The 9,669-nt window shown below is 36.4% G+C and overlaps 1 protein-coding gene across 2 annotated transcripts; it reads left to right on the top strand.

Annotated features, from left to right (window-relative positions):
• The first annotated feature begins 1,200 nt into the window (after positions 1-1,200).
• Positions 1,201-3,961, top strand: LOC107625486 (putative receptor protein kinase ZmPK1). 2 transcript variants are annotated; one of them, XM_016328135.3, is made up of 2 exons: positions 1,201-2,317; positions 2,441-3,961. In XM_016328135.3, exons 1-2 carry the CDS (start codon positions 1,286-1,288, stop codon positions 3,689-3,691), a joined length of 2,283 nt encoding a protein of 760 aa, XP_016183621.1. In that variant the 5' UTR covers positions 1,201-1,285; the 3' UTR covers positions 3,692-3,961. The 2 variants fall into 2 exon arrangements, with proteins under 2 accessions (XP_016183621.1, XP_088359636.1); XM_088503510.1 differs by having other exon boundaries at positions 1,214-3,961.
• Positions 3,962-9,669: the final 5,708 nt, after the last annotated feature.

The raw sequence follows: 9,669 nt of genomic DNA on the forward strand, positions 1-9,669 counted from the left end.
CTATTCATTGTCTAGTGATCATCTCTTTATCAAAAAATAAATTTTTTATTTTTTATCTTTTTTATATAACTCTCCATAACTCTATGTATATTCTAATATCATTGTTTTTCTTTTTGATATTTTCAATTACAAATTTTAATTCATACAATTATAATTTAGATATTAATCTAATGTTTTATTTTCTTCATGACTTTATATATTTTATTTTATTCTCAATTTATTCATCCTTATTACTTATTTTTTATCTTTTGTTCTATTATATGTACCTATATTACATATAAAATTTTAAAATGAATTGATTAATTTACTAATTTAGAATATATTTTTTATTTTTAGAAATAATAATAAAAAATATTTTAATTACAATATATAATTAAACAAATACATAAAATCTTTCGTCTAACATTATATCAAAATTAAATTAAAAAATATATAACAAATTTAATTATTTTAAAAAGAAAGAAAGAAAAAATTATAAATTATGTTTTTATTATTTTATATAAACATACTTTTCATATACATATTTAATTTTTCTAGTATTTATATATAATTCTAGTTTCAAATTATAAGTACTAGTGTATCATTAGGCGTTAATGTGTCTATTAATTCAGTCTTTTATTATTAAATGTGTATAAAAAATTAGTTGGAATAATAAGTTATCTATAATTTAATTAAAATATTTTAAGTTCAAATTTTAAAAATAAAAAAAAATATTTTTTTATAAATTATATATAATAAATAATATTTTAAAAATAAAAGTGTTTATTAACTCTTTTTAAGTTTTATATCTCCATATAATTAATAATATTTAACAAAATTTTATTTTAGTATATATATTTTTACCTCCACTCCTGAAATTTTTTGAATCACTGGCTATAATAATACCTATTAGTATTACAAAAAGAAGAATAAATAAGAAAATCCGTAGATCACATATTTGTATGAATATTTATTTTTAATTTATTTTTTAAAATTATATTATATAGTAATTAATAATAAAATGTAATTATTATTAATTATAAAATGATTAAAATAGCCATTTGACTCATTTTTAAATAAAGAAATGTTTTTTAATTATTTCACAAAAAATTCTTTTAATCTATTTCATAAAACTTTAAAAATATTCTTTATCTACAGGTACGCATTAATTGTAATTAGCCACCTTCACAAAACAAGCACCTATTTGACTATATATACACCACTAAATCATCCAGAGTCAGCCACCAATAGTTTTATTTATAGTTGATAAAACCCGTTCATAAGCTTTCTCTATAGCTTACATAGCATGAACATGGCTTCCTCAGCCTTAATGTTATTTCTTCTAGTCTTGTATTTTTCATTTCAATTCTCATCTTCTTTAGATGCACTGAACAAAGGCTTCTCCTCTCTCTCAGTGGAGAAAGCTGAACAAGATATCATTGTTTCAGAAAATGGCATGTTCTCCGCCGGCTTCTTTGAAGTCGGTGGTAATGCCTTCTCCTTCGCAATATGGTTCACTACAAGGCCTGATTCCCAAAACATTACAACTCCTACCGTTGTTTGGATGGCAAATCGCGACCAACCTGTCAATGGAAAGCGCTCAAAGCTTTCTCTCTTGCACACCGGCAATCTTGCTTTGGTAGATGCAGGTCAGTTCCAAGTATGGTCTACTGAGACGGAGTCAAATGTTCCAACCGAGTTACGTCTCGGAAATGATGGCAATCTTGTTCTACGAGAGCTGCCAGGAGGACATATTCTGTGGCAAAGTTTTGATTTCCCAACGGACACTCTTCTTCCCGGACAACATCTCACCAGAAGTACACAATTAGTTTCTTCAAGAACAGAGAGTAACCATTCCTCTGGTTTCTATAAGTTCTCCTTTGATGATGGAAACGTTCTCACCCTTGTTTATGATGGCCCTGATGTGTCAAGCACTTATTGGCCCTCTCCTGCGATCACAGTTTGGCAAGCTGGAAGGTTTACTTACAATAGTAGCAGAATTGCGGTGCTAAATCCTCTTGGAGCTTTTGATTCATCGGATAATTATAATAAAAGAACATCTGATTATGGCGCGGTGCTGCCTAGAAGGTTGACAATCGATCATGATGGAAATCTTCGAGTGTATAGCCAAGATCTATCCCAAAAATGGTACGTCTCATTGCAAGCCATTTCTGACAGTTGCACCATTCATGGGATTTGTGGTGCTAATAGTGTTTGCAGATTTGATCTTAAAAAGGGAAGGAAGTGCTCATGTGTTCCTGGATACAAAGTAAAGAATCAAAGTGATTGGTCTTATGGGTGTGAATCCATATTTGCTGCTACATCTAATGAAAGTAAGGTAACTTTCTTGGAACTGGGCCAAGTTGAGTTCTATGGCTATGACGCCTATTACTTGCCCAATTCTACCTACACTCATTGTGAAAGTTTGTGCTTGAATAATTCTAATTGCAAAGGATTTCAGTATTCATACGACAATGGTGCGGGCGTGTTCAAGTGCTATACAAAAACACAATTGCTCAACGGACATTTTCCAGGAGCCGCAGGAACTATAACCTACTTGAAAGTGCCCAAAGGGAAGAGCTTTCCCACCAGCTATGAAGACTCTGTCATCAGAAACAGTGATTGTTCTGTGAAAATTCATAGAGAGTATTCAAAAAAGCATGTAAGCCGTTTTGTGAGCTTCCTTTTGTGGTTTGCCACTGCAATTGGAGTTCTTGAAGCGGCTTGCGTCTTTGTTGTTTTGTTCTTAATCAGGAGCCAGCACAATTCTAGCATAGATCCACATGGCCATCATCTTGCAACTGTGGGATTTAGAAAATTTAGCTATTCTGAGCTAAAAAAGGCCACAAAAGGATTCAGCCAAGAGATTGGAAGGGGTGCAGGAGGTATTGTATACAAAGCTATTTTGTCGGATCAAAGAATTGCTGCTGTAAAGAAACTCAATGATGCTATGCAAGGAGAAGGTGAATTCCTTGCTGAAGTGAGCATCATTGGAAGGCTCAACCACATGAACTTGATTGAAATGTGGGGTTATTGCGCCGAGGGAAAGCATCGGCTATTGGTGTACGAGTACATGGAAAATGGTTCTTTGGCAGATAACCTCTCATCCAATACACTTGATTGGAGCAAGAGGTATAACATCGCTCTCGGAACAGCAAGAGGTTTGGCATATTTACATGAAGAATGCTTGGAATGGATTTTGCATTGTGATATAAAACCTCAAAATATTCTCCTGGATTCAAATTATCAACCCAAGGTTGCAGATTTTGGATTGTCCAAGTTATTGAACAGGGATGTTCTCAACAACGATCGCAATTTCTCAATGATAAGAGGAACTAGAGGGTATATGGCGCCTGAGTGGGTTTTCAACCTAGCAGTTACTTCCAAAGTGGATGTTTATAGCTATGGAATTGTTCTCTTGGAGATGATAACCGGAAAGAATCCAGCATCAGATATTCAAGCAATTAATGGAGACGAACCATACAATGGGAGGCTAGTAACATGGGTGAGAGAGAAAAAGAGAGAATGTGCATCTTGGGTGGAGCAAATAATGGATTCTGCACTAGGGTCAAATTATGATGAGAATAAGATGGAAATTTTGGCTAGAGTGGCATTGGATTGCATAGAAGAGGACAATGAACAAAGGCCTACCATGAGCCAAGTCGTTGAAATGCTTCAAAGCCAAGATTGTGATCCTAATGGTGGAGCATAATATTAATCAAATTATGCTCATCAAACACTAAAAGTTGGACTTTCTGAGAGGACAAAGAAAACTTAATAATACGTTATTATATGTAATCTAGCGTGTTATATTAATTATATTATCAGTACTTGTGCATGTTAACTTTTTAATAAATAAGTTATAAAAGTATAATCTAATAGTTCGTCGTTACTTATTATTTATTTATTTTTTGCAATTATCTATCTTAATAAAGATGCGGGGAAAGATAGAATTTAAGCTGTTTCTCCAAAGCTACATAAAGATTCTTGACTACTAAGGTTATGCCTTCAAAAGCACATCAAAACTATAAAACTAACTAAAATTTGAACCAAGTCTAGTACTAATTTTGCCTTCAACTCTAGCAAACCTCATCCAAACTACATGCCTTTAACTAAAACTCAATCGAAAATCATTAAACTCAAACACACCTTTGTTCTTAAAGAGCTCTACTTCGCAACTTTTCTGTAGGATTTTACTATTTCAACAATGGGTTATACATTAACAACCAGCAACTACATGGAGATGTTTAATTTGTAGTGTGTGTGTAATGTATAAAATGCATTTAAACCAAAAGTTTGTCTAATGGCTTGCCCTTAAAATAAAAACTGAAAAAGAAAGGTTTGGCAATTTGGCATGAGAGTCTAAAAGAAAGGGAAGGGCAAATGAAAAGGTTGCACATGGGGCGTGCTTTAGAACATGGGGCCATGTAATTAATTTGAGTTGATTTAATGGTTAACTTACCAGTTTGTATAAATAAGTGTCAGCAATTTACTATCTAATCATAAATCTTAAAATAGAGTTTAAATTTGTGAAAGAATAATCAGATTAATTTTAATATCCTTTTTTATCTCTCCTATTGCCATCCCCTCCTCCCAAGTTTATATTTTGGTTCAAGAAAGACTTAGCATTTATAAAATTTAAAAGTTTTGAGAGCATTTAGAATTTATATTGAGGAATAACACAATTGAAAATTTGTTTGATGAAACATTCGTTTTTTTGTAGCACGCTCGGGGACCTTTAAGCAACAAATAAAGGTCATGTGTAGCGACTTACACAAGGCTTCACATGAGTGGTGGGGACATGGAGCTATAAAACTATCAAATAGCAATTCTTTAATTTTATTTATTAATTAATATTTCATATATTATTTAATTTTAAAATCTATCCTAATTTTATAAATTATTATTTTATTATTCATTATCTATAGTATCTTTATAACTCTATCACTAACAATTTGATGTTCTATTAGTATTATCTTTGATTACTTTCTCAATTTTACTTTGAGTTTAAAACTTTAATCTTAAATTTTCTTAATTCTAAGATTAATAATTTCATAATCTATCATCAATATCTCTCTCAATTGTCCAATTCTATAATTATAATTGTTTCTGACTCACTGTGACTATCGATTTATTGCAACGACCCTGATCATCGTTTATCAATTGCTAGGTATGCGTTCTTAATAGTAAAAAAAATCGCATTTTGCAGAAACACAATCAATTTTTCCATTCAAGTAATCGATTGGTTAGAGAATATAATGGAAATTCTTTCTCTATTACAACTTGCAAAAAAATAATTGATTTTTCCAATCAAGTAATCAATCGACTAGAGAATGAAAATATTTTCCTTTTACATCAATCAATTGTTTACAAACTGTTCTTGAGCTCGTTGAGCTGGTTGATGAGGGGTCGTTAAGAGTAAAGTCCGGGACCTGAATGCGAGTCCTGAGGTGGGCGACTATTCCAGCGAGTCGTCGGATGGTTAGCGGGTGGAGCCACCTGCAAGGACACTCCAATGCTTAAGTTAGCGTCCATATGACTAGGCGGCTAGGTTAGGGTATGGTGACGTACTTGGGCAGAGCGTAAGTCTTTCTCCTTTATCCCTATCCGTTCGGGTGGGCCCTCCTGCTCAGGCTCAGCTCCTTAGAAGCTTCCGCCAGCTATTTAAATCTCCTTTGATGAGATCGTGTCACGTGATGCACATCTTGTCGTACGACCAGGTCATGGGTCCGCTTGGTGGACCTCCGGTTCTCGTTGGGTTGGACCAGAATAGTACCTCAAATGCGTCAAGGTGCGAAACTCATGACTGGTGCATTAGCTTAGCCCGTGTTCTCGTGAAAAGCAGTCTTGGCCCAACACGGTCTCGTCGTTGGGGCTCACACCTCCAACGCTTTCCTTGCGTGTGGGAGTTGTCCCCAACCGTTACTCAAAGGTGTCGCTTCGATTACCATGGCCAAAGCATTAAATGCACTTTAAGTGATTTGAAAGATCACGAAAAAGTCCATTATACCCATGTCTTTCTGCGTTTCATCTTCCTTAGTAGCAGTTACCACCCCTACTTCATATCATCAATTTCATTTTCTTCTTTCCTTATTCTTGTAACTGCTTACCATCCTTCATTTTCCAAAACTGCCATCACCGTTTGCGTCCTTGTCTTTTTCTGCGATTATCCTCTCTATCCTCTCTCATGGATTTCTCTTTACACCTGTAATCACCACTGTCTGCTCCCTGCAACCTTCTGCATTCATCTTTGCTGGTAAGTGGCCACTTGTTTGCATTATTTTGCTTTATTTTCTGCCATTATCATGCTAGTCCGTTGGAGTCCAGGGGAAGAGGTTTCCGTTAGCTCGGATGGCTTTGATCAGAGGTCCTTTCAGTTCGTAGGGTAGGTTGCGATTCACAAATGTGAATTTGTCTTTTGTCTCCCTTACCCAGAATTTTTCCAGGTCACCCTGGGGTTCGGGCCTTGGGTGCTTCTTGATCCTTGCGTCCAAGTTTTCCAAGAACACGCCAGCTACTTCCTTGGACCTCTTTTGTAGGGACAAGCTGGCGTTATCACAAGCGATGACCATCTCCAGATCTCCTCGGATCGTCCCTACCGACCTATCATCCGCGACAAACTTCATTGTTAAGAATTTCGTGCAAATGTCCGCTAGGAGGTCGATGATGGTTCTTCTCCCAAGGATGACATTGTACGCCGTGGAATCCTTCAGGACTACGAACTCAACCATTGCAGACTTCCTACTTGCATTGGAACCAATGCAGATCGGCCCGTCCAGCTTGATGTAGTTATCGCCTAACCCATGATGTTGTGGCGGTGGTCCTTGAGGTCGCTTTCCTTTAGTCCCAGGGCGTCGAACACGTTTCGGAACATGATGTTTGAGTCTGCCCCTGCGTCAACTAAGATTCTCTTGACCAAACCTGTCCCGATTCTCGCCGTAACCACCAATGGCGGATCCTCCATGAGGTCGTCGCACTACTGGTCTCTGGGGCCAAATGAAATTTCAGGGAGCTCTTTGGGGAAAAGACTCTCCCTCATTGCAACGGCAAGTATCTTGGCATCTTTCCTTGTCACGGACTTCGACTTTGGTGGGGCATTCCTGCCGACAAACATATTCACTACTACTATTAGGGTTGTGTCCGGGTTCTCCAGAGAGTCTTGCTTCGACTTGACAGCCCGACCACGGTCCTCTTCGGAACGCTCCGTTTCTTTTTCTCTTAGTTCTTGGATGAATTGCACAATTTTCCTTCTTGGATAGATTTTTCTAGTGCATCCTTCAGGACAAAGCAATTTGTGTCTCGTGTTCGAAGCCCTTGTAGTAGTCACAATAAAGATTCCTATTTTCTCCGGTCTGGCCTTTCAATTGCCTCGGTTTGGGCAGAATGCCTTTATACGTGATATGCTAGAATACTTCCACTATTGGGGTGGTTAAGGGAGTATAATTTGTAAACATCCCTATCTAGGGAAAGGGTTTAAATGGCCTCCCAGATGCCATCTCTCTTGGCGCGTCTGTTGACCTTTCTGGGTTGCTGGCCTGATGGGAGGGTGGGGCAGCTAGCTGTCGTTTGTTGCCGGCTACCACCTAGCTGACCTCCTCATCGTTTATGTGCTCTCTTGTCATGCATTGTATCTCCTGTATTGTCCAAACAGGCTTGGTGGTTAAATGTTTCTAGAAGTATCCGTTTACTAGGCCGTTAGTGAGGCACAAGCTGGCCACAGAGTCTGTAAGGCCATCAATCTTTAAACATTCATCATTAAAGCGGTCTAGATACTTTCTCATGGGCTCGCCAACCCGTTGTGTTATCCCCAAGAGGTTGATCGGGTGCTTTGCCTTGGCAATCCAGGTGGTGAATTAGGCCAAAAATTTTGAGAGATGTCTGCGAAATCGGTTATAGAAGCTTGTGGGAGGGAATTGAACCAACGGATCGCTGGCCCTGCCAGGGTCACGAGGAACGCGCGGCACCTTACCGCGTTCCCCACATCCTCCAGGTTCATTTTAGCCTCAAAGGTCATGATGTGCTCTTTTGGGTCTTTGGTACCATCATACCTCATGTTCGTCGATTGTCGAAGTTAGCCGGACTTTGAGGATAGAGGAGTGGAAAGGGGTGGCGCTGATCATCATAGGATCTTGGCGTTTCCTTTTTCGCTTTTCCCTATGTTCTCAGCTTCTCGACTTGTCTCGTGAGTGAAGGAACTGGATGCGATCGTTAGTCTGGTCGTGCCCGTCATCCTTCTCCCCGTCATACCGTCATTCTTCCGATATCCTCAACGGGGACCGAGTGCGAAAATGGCTCGAGTGGGCCTCTATCTGTGTGTGAACAGGTGTTTTGGCTATTCTCAGGGTTGTAGCGATCTCTCGCCGCCAATTCCCTCTCGAGGTTTTGGACTCTGAGTCTGAGTTCTGTGCCCCCAAATAGATTCCTTTTCGGAGATTGATCATTGGAGTAGTCTTGGCTAGAGGGGGTTGATTGACGCCTCCGAAAATTCCTCGTGCTCATCCTACTCATGAGGCGACCCCCTTTGTTTCGGTTGTTTACGCTATTGAACAGATCAAACATACTATTTATTATATAAATTCTTCTCAAATGATTCACATTGTTTATCCTTCTTCTTCCAGTAACAGTTCAATTCAAAAGAAGAATAAAAATTGAATCTTAATTTTACAATATAATACTTGAGTTTGAAAAATCAAATTAGTTAAAGTTGTTTCCTACATCGAACTCATGATCGTATTTATAGAACATATCAAACTAGAATTAAAGTTATCATTGATGGATGTTCTATTTTTTTACAGTTTTAAATTGTTAATGATAGAGTTGTAAAATAAAATAGATAATAAGTAATAAAATAATAATTTAAAAAATAGAGGATAAATTTTAAAATTAAATAATATATGAAGGAATAATTAATATATAAAATTAAAAAATAATTATTTCACACTTATTTAAAAACTTAAAAAAATATATTGTCATTATTACCATTTAATAGTTCAAACATTCAGGAATCATCTAATACATACTTTGCCTCTTTGAAGAAAATAAAATAATAAAAAATTTTCATCATCGATAATAGACATACACAAGTTATATTCAAAATAAGATTTCTACTATTATTATAGAAACTAATTTGGATATAGTGTGTCTATATTTGTTATTGTGTAGAATTTAATTGATATTTTTTTTTCAGAGATTAATATGTCTGAAGTGTAATTTTCAAAAATTTATTGATTATTTTATTCTTATAAATAGTTATGCATATTAAGGTTTTAATAAAAAAGACATAAAAGTATAATCTAATAGTTCGTGGTTACTAATATTAATTTATTTTTGCAATTTTAAGATTTTTTTCAATTATCTATATTAATAAAGACATTGTTGTTGGTGATGTCAAATACAAGTTTTAAGGGATGGTAGATTCGGATCCTCATGAGATTAAAGACATTGTTGTCGATGAGGTGGAGATCAAGTCAAATTCAATTGCAGACAATAGGATTTGCAAGATGAAGTGGCAATTATGCACAAGAATTTAATCACTTTCATGGGACAAAAGTTTTACGGATAGTGAACTCCGAGAATGTTATCACCATACAGAAGAGGGTGGAGGAGGCGCAGTGGGTGTACGCTGAGGTTGGGAAGGAGTTGTGCCTATATAACAGAGATTCTGCGTACCTCGATAGCACAAATGTTGCC

The sequence above is a fragment of the Arachis ipaensis genome, chromosome B2 (genome assembly GCF_059453495.1).
Source record: "Arachis ipaensis isolate K30076 ecotype BB chromosome B2, ASM5945349v1, whole genome shotgun sequence".
Classification (NCBI taxonomy): Eukaryota; Viridiplantae; Streptophyta; class Magnoliopsida; order Fabales; family Fabaceae; genus Arachis; species Arachis ipaensis.